Source organism: Tupaia chinensis, unplaced genomic scaffold (assembly GCF_000334495.1).
Source record: "Tupaia chinensis unplaced genomic scaffold, TupChi_1.0 Scaffold000256_1, whole genome shotgun sequence".
Classification (NCBI taxonomy): domain Eukaryota; kingdom Metazoa; phylum Chordata; class Mammalia; order Scandentia; family Tupaiidae; genus Tupaia; species Tupaia belangeri.
Window position 1 is genome coordinate 3,125,261 of NW_006159736.1, and position 22,411 is coordinate 3,147,671.

General features: G+C 37.1%; 1 protein-coding gene across 2 annotated transcripts in view; it reads left to right on the forward strand.

Annotated features, from left to right (window-relative positions):
* The window catches only part of COL21A1 (collagen type XXI alpha 1 chain), a 217,897-nt gene extending 197,349 nt beyond the window's left edge, over positions 1–20,548 (forward strand). The window contains exons 21-30 of one of the 2 annotated variants that reach the window (XM_006149184.3): positions 4,076–4,129; positions 5,692–5,763; positions 8,877–8,912; positions 11,868–11,912; positions 14,691–14,723; positions 15,362–15,508; positions 15,598–15,652; positions 16,446–16,646; positions 17,448–17,525; positions 19,300–20,548. In XM_006149184.3, coding sequence (XP_006149246.1) covers positions 4,076–4,129; positions 5,692–5,763; positions 8,877–8,912; positions 11,868–11,912; positions 14,691–14,723; positions 15,362–15,508; positions 15,598–15,652; positions 16,446–16,646; positions 17,448–17,525; positions 19,300–19,487 — 909 coding nt within the window. In that variant the 3' untranslated portion in view covers positions 19,488–20,548. The remainder of the gene's footprint in view (positions 1–4,075; positions 4,130–5,691; positions 5,764–8,876; positions 8,913–11,867; positions 11,913–14,690; positions 14,724–15,361; positions 15,509–15,597; positions 15,653–16,445; positions 16,647–17,447; positions 17,526–19,299) is intronic. The other variant, XM_027772132.1, reaches the window with a different exon arrangement.
* The last annotated feature ends 1,863 nt before the right edge of the window (positions 20,549–22,411 follow it).

A 22,411-nucleotide genomic window follows, 5' to 3' on the forward strand; every position in this document is an offset into this window, starting at 1 on the left:
ATAAGTAGATGACCTCATTTATTCTACTCTTATTTTCTAAAGTATTTAGGAAAAGAAAGAGGATAAATTATTCTGGGAACCCAGGGATTAGAGAAAGGAGCTGCTCTTTTATCAGTGGTTGATCACTGGAAACTTTTGGAGCCTTTTTGGCTCTAGCAGTGGTAGGTGTACATAAAGTTGGTATAGATATAAAACCCTGGAGTGACTGGGCTTTCTACGTAGAAGTTTCCCTCATTTCTGAGGTCATCTTGTAAGAAAATGGCTGTCATGAACTGGAGCACAGTACGTTCTCCTGAGCTCTTTTGTATGCTCTAATCCTTAAGAATGCAGCCTGAGATTTCATCGACTTTATTTAATTAGCCACATCACACTGTTGGCTCACACTGAGCTGGAAGTCAATTAAATCTGTTGGATTTTCCATAAAAGAATTTAGAAACAATAGATTTGTGGCATCTACCACTTGAGTAGATTCTGCTGATTTAGCTGAGTTAGGCAAGTTTGTTTATTTTGACATGAAGAACTCTAAAGTTTGGTTTCTCTCATTTGTTCTTATGCAACTATTCTGTTAAAAATAGATGCAATATGTTAAAAATTATGCCCATTGAATGTCATTTTTTCAATGAAATATTTTACCTTCTTTTAGGTTGTAGTATATTAGCTCAGGTGTTGGAAACTTTCTCTGAAAAAGGCAGGGAGTAAAGATGCCAGTCCTCTGAGGACCATCCTGACTCTGCTGCAATTCTCTGTGTTGCCTATTGCAGTGTAAAAACTGCATGGACAAGATGTGAATGAGTGGCTAGTGATGTGGCCATGCTATGTTGAAACTTCATGTCGAAAGCATGTACTGGGCTGGATTTAGCCCATGGGTCATTGTTAACTGACCTCTATATTAGTTTATTTCTGTCAGTGTTGTCAATGATATGTTCTTGGATTGTGCTGTCAGTGTTGTTAGTAGTAATTCTAGGGTGACACACACAAAACCTTGTATTAAATAGGGCAGGGGTCAGGCTGAAAATCTCTGGTAGATCTTAGTGCACTTCTAATTTAAATTGTAATACTTCTTTTTAAAATAATTTTGAGGGATCAGCAGGTGACATTATGATTAAAGTGTTGGACTCCCACATGGCTGACCATGGTTCAATTCCTGGACCTGGTAGCTTGAAAATCACACCAGGTGTGGGTTCATGCATATCCAAAATTCTGAGGAGAATGGAGGAGAAGGAATTGTGGTGTGGCCATCCCCATTAGGGGGTGATCTCTCACTATCCCTCTAATGGTCACTCTCTGTTTCTCTCCAGTGGTGAGTGCATGTGCTTTGTGGCAAAAATTTTTTTAAAAAATTGTCAAAATACCTATAAGCCTACTTGGTCATACTATATGCAAATTTTTTTAAAATTTTTAATTTAAATGTATTTATTTTACATTCATTTACTGTATATTATTGCAGTGTACAAAATGAGTTTTCCCATCCAGGATATTGTATATTGACTCAGTCAAAGATATTATCATACATGTTATCTTCAACAAATAATTTTCCATTTCTTATTTCTTACATGTTTTACTTCTCTCTCTCTCTCTCTTTTTTTTTTTCCCCTGCACTGATTCCCTCCCTCTCACCCTCTGTGATGTCCCACTCCCCTCTCATACTGTCTCTGGTATTCACAGTTATTTTCCATTTTTTCCCCACATTTTATTGATTCACAAAAGATCTTAATTAAATACTTTCAGTAGTAAGTACAGGGGGTCGGCAGGTGGCATGATACTTAGGGACTGTGGACTCCCACATGACTGACCACAGTTTGAGTCCTGGACCTGGTGGCTTGCTTTCTCCCTCTCTTTCTCTTTCTGAGTGAGTCTCACTTTTAGGGAATTTTTTAAACATATGAACTCAGTTCCTTCCTTAAAAGACTTAAAAAAATTAAATTGAAAATAACTATAATGATAAATAAAAATAAAGGAAATAATTTTTAAAATAGTAAGTACAGTTAATATAAACATCTGTGAACACATGTATGACTTCAGGCATAAAACTCAGTGTGTAGAATAAACATACTATATAGTAGTACCTAGCTTAGGCTATATAGCTTACTGTGGTCATTTAGTAGGTATTTTTAAAAAATTTATTTGTATTTGTTTTTAATGTATTTTTTAATTGCAAGAAAAGTAGTTTTAGCTTTAATAAATCAAAATAAAAAAAATTTTAAGAAAAATTTGCTTAAGTCTTAAAACCAGGAAAAAGGTTAGGATTTTGTTCAACAGTAGGTAGATACAAAAAAAACTCAAAAAATAGATATGGACAAAGCTAAAATCTTATAACTAGTACACTGTAATTTTCTTCTGAAATTTTTTTTCTCTTTCCATTCCCCCTTTTACTAAAGAGAGGCATATACTAATATGTTAAAAAAAAAAAAAAAGAAAAAAAAAAGAAAAGTTTAGTCTGAATTTGGTCTGTTATGTGCACAAAGCCCAATAAAAATACTTATTGATTTAGTTGACTTTGCTGGAGCCTTTTATAAGGAACTTCAGATTAGACTCTTTAACAAGCCTTCCATGGTTATATGTCAGTTTTAAAACATATAACTTCCAATGAGTTTTGTCATATCTTTGAGTTTCAGCTTAATCACATATAAAATTTGAAATTAAAAAATATTTTTATTTTATGATTTATTTATATTCAATTATTGTACATATCTATGCCACACAATGTGTTTTTCAAAGTATGCATGTAATACTTGATAAACAAGTCAAGAATATTACCATAAACATAATTTTCAACAGAGAACTTTCCATGTTATGTCCGATAAGGACTTTTTCCCTAGGCCCCTCTCACCCACCCTCTACTGTCCACTCCTCTCCCGTGCAGTTTCTGAAATCTGCACTTGCTGTTTCAAGGAACCATTGTGTTATGGTTCAATAATATTGTTACGTGCTAAATGCTTTAATTAAATCAAGTATAAGCAGCCTAGAAGATATTTTTTAAAAGCTAAAAATGAGGAACCAGCAGATGGCATAATGGTTACGTTGCTGTACTCCTATGTAGTGGACCATAGTTTGAGTACTAGACATGGCAGCTTAAAACTCACACTCGCTCTGTGTGTGTGTGTGTGTGTGTGTGTGTGTGTGCCTAAAATCCAAAGAGGAGAATGGAGGAGAAGGGATTGTGGCATGGCCTTTCTGGCTGGGGGCGATTTCGCACTTCCTGTCTCTCTCTCCGGCAAGCATGTGCGCCTTATCCCAGAACTCCACCTGGCAGTCTCTCCACAGGAGCGAGCAGGCTTGCTCTCTCTTCTGATGGCTAGTTCTCTTCTCCTGTATTACATCCTTTGCTCTGTCAACTTGATCTTGTTCTCCATGTTGCTATATGTTAGGAAGGGCTACACTGGAATCCTGAGAGAGAACACAAACTAAATGTTTTCTGATTCACACTTCAAAAAAGCCATTGTGCATTTGAAGTGAATTTTCTTTCCTTCCATTGAATACCAAAGGTAAGTTACACTGAGAAAGTGCAACGGGGCAGTGATGAGACTCAGCCCAGAGGGTGCTGTTCAACTAGGTGCTTTCCACTGGTTCAGTGTAGAAATTGAGCTTATTTTTGCTGGTTCCTGAAGATTTGAATTTCTTCTACCTGAACTATCAGCTTTTACAGACTTTTAGGGAATTTTTTAAACGTATGAACTCAGTTCCTTCCTTAAAAGACTTAAAAAAATTAAAAGGCTTAAAGTTTAGAGTGTGTTTCAAATAATAAGGGGGCAGCACTATAGCCAGATCCCACATATCCAACCATAGTTCGAATCCTGGCCATGGTGGTTTGAAAAACATGCCATATATGTATACATGTGTGGCCCAAACCCTAACGGGATGGAAAAATGGTGGAGAAGGGATTGCAGAATGACCATCTCCCACTAGGGCCCTCTCTCTGTCTCTGTCTCTCTCTGGCAAATGCACATAGTCTCTAGCAATTAAAAAAGAAAGAAACTAGGAAGTTATAAATGTAAAAATTATGTAAAACATACTCCATTAAATGTCTATGTAAGATATTTTGTAACTTTGTAAAATGTTTTTGATACCTTGACAGGGGACCAAAGGGGAACCTGGGCTTCAAGGGATGCCTGGGACTTCTGGACTTAAGGTAATTATGATTCAATGCATTCAGAAATATTTTTAAAGAAATTAAAATGTGAGTTCCCCTGATAATTTTAGAAACTTAAATGTTTGTAGCTTTTAAGAAAAGATACATGAAATAAAGGATTACCTTTATCACAAAATTAAGTACATGAAAGGAAACGGTAAATATGGGATTTCATTTCTATTCTTTGATATTTTGTCATTGGTTAAATAACCTATGGCTTGATTTTTCTAGAAATAGAAAGATTTTCTGCTAATCAAATATACTCTCTGGTTCAGAGAATATACCTTTCTGAAGTAACTGTGAACATGAGGGCTTTTTCTCAGGAGTGCTATTCTTTCCTTTGCTTATTAATAGGACTTTCTTCTGTGGTGTGGGGACTCACAATTGCTTTAGCCAATTGCCTCCAAGCCAAATGACTGATGCTTATTTCAATAGGATTTTAAATCACTTCTAGCCTGTAAAAATCTAGAACAATACTCAGTAGTCAGTAGCTGAGTATGACCAGCAAAAAGAATAAAACTTGGTTTCCACACACAAAAAAGGAGTCCTTAATAAATGTGATTGAGTTTTAGATTAATGGATAATCATAAAACAGAACAAAAAATCATAAATCATCTTCATTATTCCACTCCATCTCTTACAAATATCTTCTCAATATTGATATGTACTGTCAATGTATGCTTGTAGAGAACCTAAAGTAGCAATATGAGAAAAAAACATTTAAAAAAATTATTTCAGAAAGAAAAATTACTATAGAATGACGAAGAATGGGACAATTGAATGAAAATAGCTCATGTAATAGGCACTGTACTGAAAAGAGCTCAAAATCTTATTTCTAGGAAAATAATATTCCATATGTATAAATGTATGTAAATAGGGCTGGCCAGTGGTGTGGTGGTAAAGGCAGCTGAATCCCAGATGGCTGACACGAGGTTGAGTCTTGGACCCAGCAGCTTGTAAAACTCTCTGGGTGCATGTGCATGCATGGCCAAAATTCTAAGAGGAGAATGGAGAAGATCTCTTGGCAATGTGGCCATCCCCCCACGGGTTATTTAGTCCCGCCTCCCTCTCTGCAAATGCATGCATCCTACAGCAAACAAATAAATTTAAAAAACACATAATGACATAAAAAACTTCACAAAATAAGTATATTTTGAGGTTAAAAGTCATAAAATTGTATACACAAAGCAAGGACATTAGTAACTAAATTATGTATGTGTATTTTTGAATTAGGTTTAAAGAGAAAACATGTTAAAAAACACAAAAAGAAAAAAAAACACACTGGTTACTGAGCCTGTCAGTAGTTTTTATTCTGTTTACTTATCAGGCTTGTAACAATAAAATAAGTTTTTTAAAGCAATGTGAGAGAAAACATTTTCAAGAAGGAAGAAAAAGTTAATAGGTAAATGAAAGGGAGCCAACTATATTTCTATTGTAAAAACTCTAAAAAGTCCATTTTTAGCCATGTATTTTAATTTTGAGATGTTATGTAGCGATTAAAAAGGTGATATTTTTCATAAGCAGTATGTATATAATCTGCATGAAATTTCTGTGTTCTCTAGGGGGAACCAGGAGCAATGGGTCCTCCAGGAGAACCAGGATACATGGGTTTACCTGGGATTCAAGGGAAAAAGGTATGTATTGGTTGGAAATAGAATCCGCTTTTTATTTATTTGTCTCTCGTTTAAAAGATTTTTTTAGGTGCCAGTAGATGACGTAATGGTTATGTCGCTGGACTCCCATATAGTTGACTATGGCTCAAGTCCCAGACCTGGTGGCTTAAAACTCACACTGGGTGCATGTGAGTGCATGCCTAAAATTCCAAGAGGAGAATGGAGGAGAAAGGATTGCCACAAGGCCATCTACCTGGGGGGAGGGGGTGATTTCTCGCTTTCTGTTTCTGTCTCTTTTTCTCTCTCTGTCAAGCACATGCACCCTATATCAAAAATCTCTCTTAAAAAAGATTTTTTTTTTGTATGTACATTTGCCAGAAGGAGATAAACAGGGACAGAGAGAGGGCACGTGAGAAATCATTGCCCCCCAGCCCCCGCCCCAGAAGGATGGCCATGGTGCAATCCCTTTTCCTCCATTGTCCTCTCGGGACTTTGGGCATGCATGCACATGCATCCAGCATGATTTTCAGGCTGCGGGGTTCAGAACTCAAATCACAGTTGACCATGTGGGAGTCTAGTGCCTTAACCACCATGCCAAATGCTGGCCCAATAATTCACTTTTTAATCAGTCATTTACATGTAAGTCTTTTTTCTCTTTTTAAAAAACTAGCATAATGGGCATGATTATAATTTAATGGTAAGCTACCCTGTATATTTGGTGTACACATAATTGTTCATTCCATATTAGCTATAGCAAATGTATATCTCTGCATGAGTACTAGCTCCCAGATGAATGCCTTAGAAAAAGCATACAGCTCAGAAAATGTAAATGTACAATTAAATAATATCCTATAAATTCAAATGTTTTTGCAATCAATCCAACTTTATCGAGAAGTGCTTTATGAAAAGTATTTGGTCATGTTAGACGTTCTTTTATTGAAACTGGGAACAATGTCTGAAAGGGTAGAAATTACAACCAGAATGTCTGACCATGAGGTATCTATCTATCTATGAAACAATTATATTATGTAGAATTTGATATAAAATTAAAGAGTCTAAAATACAAACTGTATGTATTCATTTAAAATGTTTTGGTAAGGTAAGACTACAATACTACGGTGTCTCTCTTTTTACCTCTGTCTTATTTTAGTCAAGTAAAAGAATCCTAAATGGTATCTGTAGAAATACTATTATTTGGGGGATCAGTGGGTGGCATGATGGTTAAGGCACTGGACACTCCCACACGGCTGACCACGGCTCGAACCCGGACCTGGTGGCTGGCTTTCTCACTTTCTCTCTCTCACTCTCTCTCTGTGTCTCTCTGGTCAAATTAAAAAATAAATGAATGAAAATTAAATAAATAATTCTAAAAAAAAAAAGAAATACTATTATTCGTTTGGAGTTTTAAGCAATAACTGATGCTCATGGGCCAAAGTCCATGTTACCTTGAGTATATTCATTTCAAGTTAAAAGTAAGTATACCGGCTTTTCTTCTGGGGAGGCTGCAAACTGTTGTCTCCATCTTCATTTCCCTCGATGTTTCAGTTTTCTGCACTTTCATTTTTGTACCCATCATGCATATTTTACCTGGTCCCTAGGTTATCATACCCAGTATGACCCTTTGCCTTTTTGTTCCAGTGAGTACTAAGTACTTGGCCGAGGCAAGGCCCCTCCGAGCAGTAATTAAGTGTTAATGCTTTCTGTGAATGATCAGTAAACCTAGTGTGAGTATGTGTTTGGACTTAGGATAACTTTCTTATTAAAAAATGTGCCAGTTTTAGACCAGCAGATGGTGTAATGGTTATGTTGCTGGACTCCCACACAGCCAAACCATGGTTCAAGTCCTGGTTCTGACAGCTTCAAACTCTTACTGGGCCCATGTGCGTGCATGCCCTAAATCCCAAGAAGAGATTGGAGGAAAAGAGATTGCCATGTGGCCATCATCCCTGGGGGGTGATTTCCCATTTTCTGTCTTTCTGTCTCTCTCTCTCTCTCTCTCTGGTGAGTGCATGCACACTATAGCAAAACTCTTTCTTAAAAAAAAAAAATAGTGCCATTTTAAAAGCAAATCTGGAGGGCTGCTCCATGACAAGGTGGCTGGACCCAACATGGCTGACAGCATGGTTTGAGTTGCAGATCTGTGGCTTGGAAAATTCCACTGGGTGCATGTACACATGTGCCCAAAGTCCTGAAAGGAGGAAGAATAGAGGAGAAACAATAGAGATGTGACTCTCTTCCATCTCTTTTCAGGAAGCACATGCACTTTCTGGCAATTAAAAAAATATATTTATTTAATTCCATTTGTTGTTATTATTTTTTAATTTGACCACAGAGAGAAAGAGAAAGGAAAAGTGAAAAAGTAAGCCGCCAGGTCCAGGACTCGAACCGCAGTTGGCCAGGTAGGAATCCGGCGCCATCTGCTGGACCCTGGCAAACCTATTTTTTTTGGCAATCTGTATTTTCTTTCTATAAACCCAAAACTCAAACTTAGGTTTAGGTGTCTTGAAGAGGTAGAAAGTAAATTGGGAAACAGTGTCTAATCTAACTTTGGGCAAGGGCTTTCCCAATCTGCAGTTTAATTTTCTATAAAAGTGAGGACATTGTACTAGTAGGTTTCTAATTTCCCTTCTAGCTGAGAAATTCCATGAACCTTATTATTATGGAATATGAATTTTCCTCCAGAAGCTCAATTTTGAAGGCTGTGTTTTCTGAAATATCATTCAAGCATTGTGTTTTACCGTGTCATTGTTTCCTATAAACTTGTGGCTACTATTAGCTTAATGGAAGATTTTCAGTCTGATTTCGTAAAGCAACATTTGTCAAAATAAGTCCACTGTGTTTGTTTAACCTCAGATTGTGAACAATATAGAAGTTGTCTTCTTTCTGGCAAAACAGAAATTGTGGTAAATTTAAATTCAAGAATGGGAGCATAAAAAGTATTCTTTTAGAATATCATTTTGATATTATGTGTTTTTGCCCTCTTCTGAAATATATTAGGAGTCATAGTCTGTATGTACAAGCACTTGTAGAATTTGCATAAAACTATATTTCCTCTGCCAAAGGAAGCATGTTCATTTGAAAGGAGACAGAATATACCCAACTATTATACACATTCAACTCTCTTTTTCTTGCAGGGCGATAAAGGAAGTCAAGGTGAAAAAGGCATTCAGGTATTTTTCTTTTCTTTTTCTTTTTGGCTTACCAATAAAATCAGGGCTTTCTTATATTTCCTTCCCAGTTCCTTCTTGTTTCACCATCAATATATAATTGTTAAATCCTATCATTCTCCTTTTGCTCCTAACCCTCACAGACAGTATCAAATCTAATTTGAAGATTCTTCATCACTTCACTGTTCTAGAAAACCTGGGAACCACAAAATAAAGATTTTGCTACATACTTTTTCTATCTATTTATTAGTAGCATATATCTTTCTATCTATTTATTAGTAGTGTATATCTTTCCAAAAGTGACATAAAATGGTTTATGGTAAAAAAATTTTTTTGATTAAAAAGCATTAACAGCAGGACCAGCAGTTGGCATAATGGCTATGTCACTGGACTCCCATGTAGTTGACCACGGCTCGAGTCCCCGACCTGGTGGCTTAAACTCATGCTTGGTGCCTGTGTGTGCATGCCCAAGATCCTGAGTGGAGAATGGAGGAGAAAGGATTGCGGCATGGTCATCACCCCTGGGGGGTGATTTCTCACATTCTGTCTCTCTGTGTCTTTCTGGCAAGTGCATGCACCCTATAACAAAAAACCTCTCCAAAAAAAAAGAAAAGAAAAGAAAAAAAAGCATTAACAGAAAACATAAAACATAGTCTAACTAATTTATAGAAAAAGAATTATACAAACAAATTATATTAGGCTGAGGAAACAAATTGATTTAGAAAGACATCAGGTTTGGGCCAGCAAATAGCATAGTTGTTATGCCGCTGGACTCCCACATGGCTGATTGTGGTTCGAGTCCTGAACCCAGTAGCTTGAAAATCACGCTGAGCACATGTGCATGAGCGCCCATGACCCCAGGAAGAGAATGGAGGAGAAAGGATTGCGAGACAGCCGTCTCCCGGAGTGATATCTCACTTCCCCTCTCACTGTATCTGACTCTCTAGCAAGTGCACGCTCCTAAGGCAAAGACCTTTGTGGGGGGGCAGGTTTGGGTGTCTTAGCAAACAAAACAAAAAGGAGAAGGATTCTACTACTTTGGGAGACAAAGATATTTTCACCTGAATTGATATAAAATGGGTGGTTTTGTGAAATGAAGACTGATTCTTGAATAGGATGCCACTAGCTGAGTCAGTGATCTATTTATAAGGAGTAAAGTGTATCTATTGATTTTTCAATATTTTCAAGTTTTAGAAATATGAAACTTTTCTAATCATTAAATGACAAATATAGTACTCAGACAGCTCTAATGCTTTTCAGATTACAAAGCTCAGATATAGTATCTGAACTTCACTGTCCAGAATAAGCTTGAAGTAAAACAAAACTTCTCACAAATATACAATTCTGAAAACTCTATGGTTTCTGGAGGAAACAGGAGATTTAAAATTGAAATAGTAATTGTCAAAATCTGCCAGGTTCACTGTCTTACCATTCTCTACTCTGGAATTAATTCTTCATGACATAAAAAATCGTTTGAAGTGGTATGCCAAAATTCTGTTTTTTTCAGGCAGTTTTTACTGAAGACTTTTAAGTATTATCATAATTCCTTTAAGTTAATTTTGAAATTGAGAGTGAGGTAAGTTTTAAGTGTCTGTGAGCTCTAGACAACATTTTCCCATTTCCTTCTTTTTTTTGGAGAGGTATTTGCTATAGGGCATGTGCGCTCACCAGACAGACAGAGACAGAGAGACAGAAAGTGAGAAATCGCTCCCCCCCCCAGGGGGGATGTCCACGCCGCAATCGCTTCTCCTCCATTCTCCTCTCAGGATCTTGGGCACGCACGCACATGCACCCGACATAGGTTTAAGTCACCGGGTCCGAGACTCGAACCGCGGTCGACTACATGGGAGTCCAGCGACATAGCCACCACGCTAACTGCTGGCCCTTCCAATTTCCTTCTTGATATTGCTTATTGGTGCTTTAAGTTCAACATGTCAGAAACAAAACTTGCCATCCTTTCCCACAGTCGTCCTCTATCCTTTGTAATTGGTACCTGCACACATTCTCATCTCCACCACCCCACCAAATCCTTTGGAAGTCATTCTAAAACCTGGTCTCTTCCTCTTTCACATCCAATTGTTTAACCAGCTCCATATATCTTTGTAGTTGGTCCCTTCTTTCTGTCCTCACTGTGCTAATAATTTCTTCTCAGTGGTCCTGGGTCTCCACAGTAACTTCTTGGGGCAGGAGGACTCTGAGCTTGCAGCCAGTGTGGGCAGCACAGCAACGCCCTGCCTGGACAAGCGGGGCATGTGGTGCAGGTCTGCCGTCCCAGCTGCTGGGAAGGCTGAGGCACGAGGATCTTGACATGAAGAGACTCTGTCTTTAAAAAAAAAATAGTCATTAGATCTTTTGTTGTTTATAGTATTTAGGCATATCTCTTCCGAGACTGCTGATTGTCTTGTCCAATGCTGAGATGTAGTTGTATTTCAGGGTCTGTATAATGTCTTATATATGGGGGATATCTAAAATTGTTTACTGAATGGACAAATGTGTTTATATCTTTAGTAATCTTTTTCTTTTGTTTGTCCTAATTTGAAAATCTTTCTTTAATTTTTTCTTAAAAGGTAACAGTTTTATTTTTAAAAATTTCAAAGAGCTCTTCTGTCTCTTATGCCTGTAGTCGAAATGGAACATGTTTGTGTCATTGAAATGAATAAAATGTCCACCTCTGTTGGATTTTTAAACTATTTTCATGCTATTAATATTAACTCACAGAGCATTATTTTCATGTTTCCTCAAATCAATAGTTCATTTCTTGTCGCTGTCCATTTTAACTATGATTAGCTCTACTTTCCTTTCATTTCCTTATTACTGAGTAACTTTCCCATTTTCCACACAATTTACATAATTGCCTTATGCTTTTGTGACATTTCTTCTAGACTTAGAATTTGTATGGTATATGATATTGTGTCATATGCATGCAAACTAATTAGTAATGTTTAATAAATTTTAAAGGGTCAAAAGGGAGAAAACGGAAAACAAGGAATTCCAGGGCAACAGGTATTTTTAAATTTTCCTTCAATAAAAAATAAAATATTGATTCATGTGGTGGTGATACTGGTTTCTTTCATTGTTTTCTATTTTCGTTTTCCCATATCGATTACATCGATGACTGTGAAATTTGGTTTTCAGTGCTTTCTTTCGGTGAAGTAAACTGGTTCTCATTAGGTAGTGTTTCAGCGAGATTGTCGCATGATGTGTAAGTTCAGTCGGATCAAAGTGAACCCAAAAAGGCCTAAAAGTGATTGGTACTTACAGAACACTTATAGTGCTCCGCTGCAGTGAGGAGAGCATCAGTGTGTGGGGGTCAGTACCAGTTTGGTCTGGACTGATAGGGCAGGCTGTGCGTGTGAGTCCTCCTGCAGCGTAGACTTCTTTCTCTGAATGAGGGTGGGAGCAAGATTGACTAACTACACCCACCCTGGAGCTGGGGAGATAAACTGTGTCACAGCATCACCAAGGACAGGGATTCCTGTGTGCCTTACTTGGAGGAATCTGAGGGACTGTGGGAGAGAGTGTTTGAAAGCATGTGACCCCTTAGTTTACTGAATATGGAATGAAAGGTGAGTGCTAGGTAGCAGGAAAAGTTGAGAATGTAGAAGATCCCAGTAAGAGCAAAAGTAACTGAGAGGAGGAATGAGTTGGGTTTGCCTGTGTACACTGTGTTCAATAAAAATGTTTTAATTTTTACATTCTCTGACTTTACTCAAAACCACTCAATGACACAGTCCAGTCTGTCCCTGTTCTCCCATTTGTGATGCAAACAACCTTCTGTTTCCCCAAGGCAGCCGCACAATGTCTGTAAACAGTTGTTGTCACAGACCCTTCACCCCTCCTTAGTTCGACCTCCACAACCCAGGCCTGCCACTCAAACTGTAACTCAGAGTAACTTTGAAAAAGGTACTTCCCCTGGAATGTGAGCTCACAGTTTAGCTCACTTGTGTACAGATGACCCTTCTTCCAAAGTCCCATTAACTTGTCTTTTTCTTTTTTACACTTCTAAACAAAAACAGCATGTCTGCTCTCGTAAGGCAGGATTTGGGTTCCCTAGAAAGCTTCTGCCCTAGAGTTTTTGGAAGTGGTGTCTACTACCGCCAAGAACTAAGCCTGTACAGGGTACCCAGGGGCCAGAGCAGCTGTTGCTTCTCAGCAGCTGAACCGTCATCCCAAGCCCCTTACGTAAACCTCTTAGTTACCTGTCATCCCACCAAGTGCTGCATTTGTGTAATTTTTTGGCCGTCATTTTTAAAATAGAGTCCAAGTGAATGTTTCTCTCACGAAATCATCTTAATGGACTCTCAGATGACAGCTGTTTCAGTTTCAGCTCTAATCAGTTTCCAGCCTGAGAACCCACTATCTCATCTTTCCCTTCGCATTGGATGCCATGCCAGGATTATGGCTGGTAGAGAGTGCCCCTTTGTTTCTTCAGAAACAAACTTCATATTGAAAAAAGTAGCCTTACAGAATGTTACAACCCCTAATAGATATCTTAATGTGAAAAGCAAATACTTGGTGTTTTTATGCTCACATTTCTAGAATCTATTTTGTGACAAATGTTCATTTTATTTTTTCCTTTCTCTAATTTAGATATCCATGTTTAGGACACCTGAAAATAAAAGCAAAGTTAAACTCAAGTTTCACTCTATAACCATTAGACATTTAAATTTCATATTGAATTGTAGAACACTGATTTTTAGTTTTAAAGATGCATAATGAGAGGCCAGCAGTTGGTGTAATGTCTATGTCGCTGGACTCCCACGTAGTCAAACGCGGTTTGAGTCCCGGACCCGGTGGCTTAAACTCACGCTGGACATGTGTGCGTGCGTGCTCAAGATCCTGAGAAGGGGGAGGAGAAGGGATTGCGGCGTGGCCATCCCCCCTGGGGGGGTGATTTCTTGCTTTCTGTCTCTCTGTCTCTCTTTGTCTGTCTGGCGAGCGCATGTGCCCTATAGTGAAAACCTCTCGAAAAAAAAAATGCATAATGAAACATCTGTGATGTGAAAGTTACACCTTATTTTTGAATATTGATTGTATAATTTTAGAGCCTGATGCGCAATGCATTTCAAAATAAATAAATAAATTAAAAAAAAGGAAAATGTTACTGCCTTTCCTAAGAGTTCTTATTATCTATAATCCTGTTATTGGAATGAATATGTGACAGGAATGAGTGGGAAATTTGTAATAGAGCCATCCAGATGTATCTTGTAATTATGGTGATGAGTGAGCTTCACTGCTTCTCTGGTCTCTTAATTATAAAGAGTGAGTGGTTTAGGCATAATACAAAAAGTTGTTTTCTCCCGTATTAATCACCTTTTTAGGATACCTTTATTTTACTCATCTTTTATCAATAGCACTAAATCATACTCTAATTTAAAGAACATCAACTTGAGAAAAGACTACTTATCTTAATTATAATCTAAAAGAATAAATATACTTTATATTTAATCTGAGTTTTCATTTACATTTAAATAATATCTTCAATCCTGCAGAGTTTGTTTCTAACCTGCATGATTTAATCAGCAGTATGTGAGAACATTCACATCTAAAAAAGAACTATTATGCAAATTGAAAGTTTATTCTATCCAAGTAACATATTTGCTAGTCATTAGCCTCCTTTAAAGAGGCCAAAAAAATCTCTTATGTGTAGAATTGTCAATAATGTAAATATTTTCCAACCCAAAGTTCAGGTTTGATTAAATATGTGGTTAAAGGTACATGAACATTGCTAGCACTGGAGCTTGCATATTTATTATAGCTTTTTTCTGTTACATTCTAAAGGGGATTCAAGGCCATCACGGTACAAAAGGAGAGGTATGTTTCTACAATGTGTGTGTGTCCATGTATGTATGTATGTGTGTGAATGTGTGAATACATTATGAGTATATTCATATATATTCATTCCTGTGTTCGGTCCTTATTGCTTGGGTTGTTTCGATCCTGTATAAACTAACTTTTGACATTGTAAGCAGTAAGTTATCTTTCATGTAATTTAGAAGCAGTTCCTATTTAGTGATTTTCAGAATATGTACATTTCTATTGAATTAGACACAAAATGGCATGTTTTCCAATATTGCTGCTTATTCTTATAAACTAGGGACTGAATATTTTTGTATATTTTTAAATGAAAATATTGTATATGTTTGTATTTGTCTTTCTAGAATGAATGCTCCTAAACCGGACTGTACCATGTTTATAGATATATCACTGACACTGTATTTATTGAGTACACAGAGTACTCAGCAAATAGTGGATGTTCTTAGGGCTGGATGTATGCATGTATAAAATGATACAAAGTTTCCTTCCCGATCAATGATGGCATCTCCCACATCACTTTTATGTATATTTTAAATATATATAAATACCTATAATATCCTTGAGAACTTTTTATGAGGCAATTTTACCTTCTGAAGCATTTAAATGGAACTCGTAACTATTTCTTCTGGTTTTAGAGAGGTGAAAAAGGAGACCCTGGTGTCAGAGGAGCTATTGGACCTAAAGGAGAACCTGGACTGGATGGCCTTATGGGACCCATGGGTCCCCAGGGACAACCTGGAAAAGCAGGTGCTCAGGGTCCTCCAGGACTGGATGGGAAGCCTGTATGTATTCTGCTTATCTCACAGTTTTTATATCTTCATTGTTTTCTACCTGTTACATCCATGTTATAACCCCCAATAATTTCACGCAGGGAAGAGAATTTTCAGAACAGTTTATTCGCCAAGTTTGCACTGATGTATTAAGAGGTAAGTGTCAAATACAGAGTTTTAGTAACTTTTTTAAAAAAATGTAAAAGTAATGTGAATTTATTGGTAGGAACTGTAGAAGACATTAGTGAGATAAAGATAAAAATAAACATTTTAGGGCCAGCAGGCTACATGGAGTTAGGCACTGGATCCCAAATGGCGAACTGCACAGTTCAAGTTCCAAACCCGGCAGCTTGAAAATCACAGTGGGTGCACGTGCGTGTGTGCCCCAAATCCCTAGAAGAGACTGGAGGAGGGACTGTGGCATGGCTATCCCCCTCGGGGGTGATTTCTCACTCTCTCTCTTCTCTCTGTCATGCGCATATACTCTGTAGCAAAAACTAAAAAAAAAATTAATAATAATAAACAACATTTATAAGCCCCTGTCTGCTGTTTGGGCTTTTTTTTTTTTTTTGATAAATATTTTCTTCAAAACAGAATAATACATATACTCTTTTTTAAAAATCATTATTTTACCACTAATTAAAATTTCTTTTATGACATAATTCTTAATAAGTTAATTCATAAATATGAATGTCTATAATTGTACTAATTTCTTTTGGGGGATATTTTCACTTTTTTGGTATTTTAAGCAATTACTGTAAAAAAATTATTACACAGAGCAGTGACTATTTCTGTACTTAAATTCCTAGAAATAAAATTATTGACCAAGAGAGATATACTTATTTAGTGACTATGGATTTTTTTTCCTGTAAATAACAGCAAAATTGTTAGAGATATTGACTCTAATTTATTAGTTAAACATAAGAAGTGGAATTTCTTTGTTTTTAAGACCAGCTACCAGTCTTACTTCAGAATAGAAGAATTCAAAATTGCGATCGTTGCTCATCTCAACATGGTTCCCCTGGTATTCCTGGGCCGCCTGGTCCCATAGGCCCAGAAGGTCCCCGAGGATTTCCTGGTTTGCCTGGGCGAGATGGCGTACCTGGACTAATGGGTGCCCCTGGACGCCCAGGAGCCCGAGGGTTAAAAGGTACTTACTTTATTTGCATAAATAAATGAACATAGAGAAGCACTTTTCTTTACTTCCATCCTATATTAATTTAACAGATAAGAGTTCATCTTTGTCATCATGACCAAAAATATTAGTCCATTTCTGTTTTTAAGTACTTCATTAACTGATTTAAAGAGCAATTGTGCAGTTTTCTTGAAGCGATATTCTGACATAGAGGTTAAGATTCTGAACATACTAAGTTACAAATTATAAAATGCTGACAATACATTTAGAAAGTTTGCTTGAGTCTGATAAGGACTTCAAATAGAAAATAATACACAGTGTTTTCTTTATTTGGACATTGGTAATGTTCTGCTGTGCCACCTTATTCAAAATTTCTTTTCTACACTAAGAAAATTCATGTTTTGCAATCAAACTCCCTAATAGCCCACAATTTACTTCTCTTTGCCTTTAAACATTTATGTAAAACAGATTGACTGATAATTCCATTTTTAGTTAATATTATATGAATAATATAGATGTTTCATGAAAATAATGAAAAGACCACTGTGACTTAGCAAAAAAGGCTAACCATGTTAAATCATTTTCTTTTCCTAATATTTGTTTCTCTTTACAGCTTTTGTCAAGGCCACTGATCATTTTTAAAATATTTGCTTCAAACATTCTATTTCTTATTAGTAATAATAAGTAGGTGGCAAGTTGTTTTCAGAAAGATTTATTTTCCTTTCGAAGTGTATATTAATAGCTTTGGAAGAAACAATCTAGAAGGCAGTGACTTTCAGGAAAAGTAGGCTTACTCACATGTGTAATACTCTGCAGGCCTCCCAGGAAGAAATGGGGCAAAAGGGAGCCAAGGGTTTGGGTATCCTGGAGAACAAGGTCCTCCCGGTCCCCCAGGTAAGAACTGGTATATGCTTATAAGGGGTGCTGCACACGGTACCTTAAAAATATCATGGGGCTGGCAGGGGGCATGGTTGTTAAAGGTGCTGGGTTCCCACATTTTAATTAAAAATCTCTTTAATGTGACCTACAAGTGGTTATATCTCTGGACTCCCACAGTTAGAGTCCTGGACCTGGCGACTTGCTTCCTTGCTTTTCCTCTCTGTCTCTCTCTGGTCAAATTAAAAAAGAACAATAATAACAAAGGGAATTAAATAAATAATTCTTTAATTTAAAAAAGTCATCATAGGGACCAGTAGATGGCAAAGGGAGTATATCGCTTAACTCCCAAGTAGTGGACTGTGGTTTGAGTCCCGGGGCCAGTGGCTTAAAACTCATGCCGGTGCATACATGCCTATAGTCCTGAAAAGAGAATGGAGGAGAAGGGATTGTGATGTGGCCATCCCACCCCCATTCCCTGGGAGTGATTTCTCACTTTCTGTCTGTGTCTCAGGAAAGCGCTAGCACCCTATAGCAAAAATCTTGCCTTAAAAAAAAAAAAAAAGTGATCTTAATGTCAAATGGTTTGAAACGAAGGCAATTTTATTTTTTGAGTGACTCACATTTAATACATTGAGGTCTAACTACTAGAATATTTTTTGTGTATTATGTTTGTAAATTATTCAAGGTCATCTTTTGCTTATTGTTAGACAGTCTAAAATCTATTCTTTAGTAGAGTTCTACAAGTTCTGCTAATACGGCTTAATCTTTATGACCCTCATGAAAGCAGAATAAAGCCGAAGTGGACTCTTAAGTAACCTCTACTGGCTGTGAAATTTACTGTGCCGTGCCTCAGGGTCCTTATTTGTTAAACGGTGATGATAACGTTATCTTTACCGTGGTGTGTTGGATAGTTAACAGTCACAGTTAAGTTTTTAATGTCTGCTTTCATATGATTTTAGATGTATTAACTCATGAGACTTTTGAGTAGACCAATGATTTAATATTGTTTATGTAAAAACACTTAGAATAGTACCTATGATCGTGGGTAAGTGCTAAATACACGTTCATTATAGGAAGTACAGTAGTAGAAAGTGCTCCAACTTGAATTTTGTTTTTGTTATTTTGGATCATCAGCTTTAAAACGCCAGTGTCTTAAGTTAACTCTTCTTTCCTTGAGCATGCAAACTGAGACTACTCAGGTTATGGTTGAGAAACTAGTGCTCTAACACCTATGTATTGATGACGATTATACCATGATAATGACAATGTATTTAGAAATGGAAACTAAAAAAATAGGATGGAAACAGTCATTTTACTTCAAATATGGCAGAAAAATGACTTCATTAGAACGTTGGCTTACTATATATTTATAATGATTGTAATTTATTGGTTATTGGAAATCATGGCATGTTTTTCTATGCAAAAATAAGTCCTGACTTTTCCGACAACCCAATATAATATTGGCAAAAGATGGACTGAAAGGAAGAAATAAATTTGGACAATTCACAAATTGGGATATTAGGGTGTTAGCTCAGTGTCTGAGTCACTAGCATGATTGCTATATCAATATGCTTATCCTAATTTTACAAAAATTAGTGATTACTTTTGGATGTTGTTTTCTAAAGAGGAAAGCATATAGAATTAGCAAGAGGACACTTCCTTTCATTAGTGCAAATATGTAAAATGTTCAAGAGTTAATTTGTTTTCACTTTAAAGTTCTTGCAGAAGCAATATTTCACTATCATAAAACAAATTTCTCTGATTACATATTGTCCATATTCCATGTTAGGTCCAGAGGGCCCTCCTGGCATAAGCAAAGAAGGTCCTCCAGGAGACCCGGGTATCCCTGGCAAAGATGGAGATCATGGAAAACCTGGAATCCAAGGGCAACCAGGCCCCCCAGGCATCTGCGATCCATCATTATGTTTTAGTGTCATTGTGGGAAGAGATCCATTTAGAAAAGGACCAAACTATTAGTGTCTGATGTCTCGTTCAGCAACGTAAGCATGGTGCTTTTCTTTTGTGGTCTTTTGCATCTCAGGAAGACAACCATCAGTAATCCCTTGAAAAGAAACTAGAGTACCTCGGTGTTTTAGATTTTTTTTTTCCCTGATGGAAAAATACATGAAAGGTCACGTATATTGATATTAAAGGCACCTCGGTAATTTGGAGCCTTTGGATCAATAGCATTAATTAAGTCTCAAGGGTTGCTTGTAAAGTCCATTTGTTTTAATCAAAGTTGAATATAAAAATCATCATTGCCTGTTAGCCAGTCAGTTTTAGTCACTGTGAAATACTTCACATTCAGCCTCCATGCAGTAGAGATTCAAGTTGAATTCAATGTCTGTGTGAATTTCATGTTTCCTATCTCATTGCTCATGTTTGTACAGTGCATTAGCCAAAACATGCATCTAGTCATTGGGAATAAATCAGGGCTGATATTCAGCTGGGATAGATGGTATCGCCATTCTAATCGCTTATTCCAGTGTCTGTGCTTATTGGCTAGGGTCAGTGGACAGTGCATTGTTCAATGTTTTGAATATCTCCTCTGAATAAGATTAATGTATTTCTTGTTTTGTTTTTAAACTCTAAGATCAATCAGATTAATGATTATGCTAAGAATAAGTAATGATTATATTGGGAATGGTTAAAATTATGTAACATTAAAAGCATTTTGAAAATGTCTTTTTGTACAATATAGTCAAAAGAAAATGCAAGTTCAGAAGTACTGACAAGACTTTATATTTCATACTGTTGATCAATTGGAATGTTTGTTGTATACCTTAATTTTCCATTTCAGTAATTACATTTGTATGTTCATTTTCATTGTAGAAAAGCTAAAGGGAATAAATGCTTTAGTTGAAAGATAACTCCATAAATCTTATTATGTTATGTCTTAATATTATTAGCAGACCTTAAAATATTACAAATAGTTTTTGTGTACTGTACTTAATGTTTTTGTAAGGAACAGAATTTGAGGTATTTGTCATGCTAAACTTTGTCACATGCTTGTTATTCAGAGTACAATAAAGTCTTGTATAGGCCTAATTGACTCTATTATTTCTTATATACTTCATTTTTACTGAAGATTGATTGTCAAGAATATTATCCATATCATATGGCCATTTTGTCAATGGAGATACAGATATCTCTTGACTTATAATGTGTTTATATCCTGGTAAACCCATCATAAGTTGAAAATAGCTTGAATTGAACATACATTTAATACACCTAAACTACTGAACATCATGGCTTAGTTGAGCTCCCCTTTAACATGCTCAGAATACTTCCATTAGCTACAATTGGGCAACATCATGTAACATAGTCTATCTTAGAGCAAAGCATGGACACTTTATAGACATGATTGCATGGGAAAATGTAAAACACAATATCCAAAAGGCATTGGCAACACACTGCATAGTAGAATATCAGTTGTTCACCCTCACGATCATGTGCATGGCTGACTGGGAGCTCTGCTGCTACTGCCCGTAATGCTAGTTCAGGGAAAGATCAAATTTCAAAGTTCAGTTTCTACTGAATGCTTGTTTTCTCAGCACCCTAAAGCAAAAAACTCATTAGTTGAACCAATGGAAGTCAAAGACCTGTTTTTAAATAATTGGTTAATCTAAAAAACTTGCAAATTGGGTTGTTGTGGTACTCACCTGAACAGGTACATCACCTGTTTCTGGCCCAGTCATGGCTGTTGATTTACATTTAACTTTATTATGTGCAAATGCTACCACTTTGATGAGGATATCAAAGACTAAAGTCCTTGAAATGTAGTAGCTGAATAAGTATAAGGCTAGTTCGGATGTTCTATCTCCAGCAAAGCTTTACATATCTGCTCAGGCCTCACAATCCTACCAGCCCTGCTCTAATTGTGGCATTTGCTGCTAAGACCTGGTAAAGAAGCAGATTAGGTAGTTATGGGTTCTTAATTCATTCAGCCAGTATTTACCAAGTGGCCATTAAGTCCCAGACACTCTACACCAGGGAAACAATGGCAAAAGAGTTGAATCTGGCCTGAGGGAACTTGTGTCTAATGAAGCACAGGTAACTACAGGTGATTGCACTACAGTTCTTCTAAGAAGTGCTATAGAAATGTGTGAAATGATGTTATAGACTGTGTTGTTTTTGAGGGACCAGCAGTTGGAGTAATGGCTATGTTGCTGGACTCCCATGTGGTCGACTGCGGTTCGAATCTTGGACCTGGTGGCTTAAAACTCACGCCTGGTGCGTGTGCGTGCCTGCCCAAGATCCCGAGAGGAGAACGGAGAAGAAGGGATTGCAGCGTGGCCATCCCCCCTGGGGGTGATTTCTCGCTTTCTGTCTCTATGTCTCTCTCTGGCTGTCTCTATGGCAAAATAAATAAATAAAATAAAATAAAAGAATCAAACTGTGTTGTTTTCTCCTCAAATTCACATGTTAAAGCCCTAACCACCAGCGGGGAGGACATTTGGAGACAGGACTTTTGGGAAAAAGTCTTTCAATTACAGTGGAATGAGAGCTCATGAGGGCAGAGTCCTAATCCGATAGGACTGGTGGCTTTAAAAGGATCATAAGTGCTTGTGCTCCCTCTCCCCTCCCTCCTTCCCTTCACAGTCCCCACCCCACAAGGAGGACACATCAAGGACAGGTGATGTGAGCACAGAGTGACATGGCAGCTCTCTGACACCTGAAAGGGTCTGCGCTAGAACCTGACCATGTCAGCACTCTAATTTCAAACTTGCAGCTTTCAGAAGTAGCAAAATTTGGTTTCCATTGTTTAAGTCACCTAGTCTCTATTTTGTTGTGGCAGTCTGTCCTAGTCCATTGTCTTGCAATAATAGAAATAGCTGAGACTAGGTGATTTATAAAGAGGTTTATGTGGCTCATGATTCTGTGGCTAGAAAGTCTAAAAA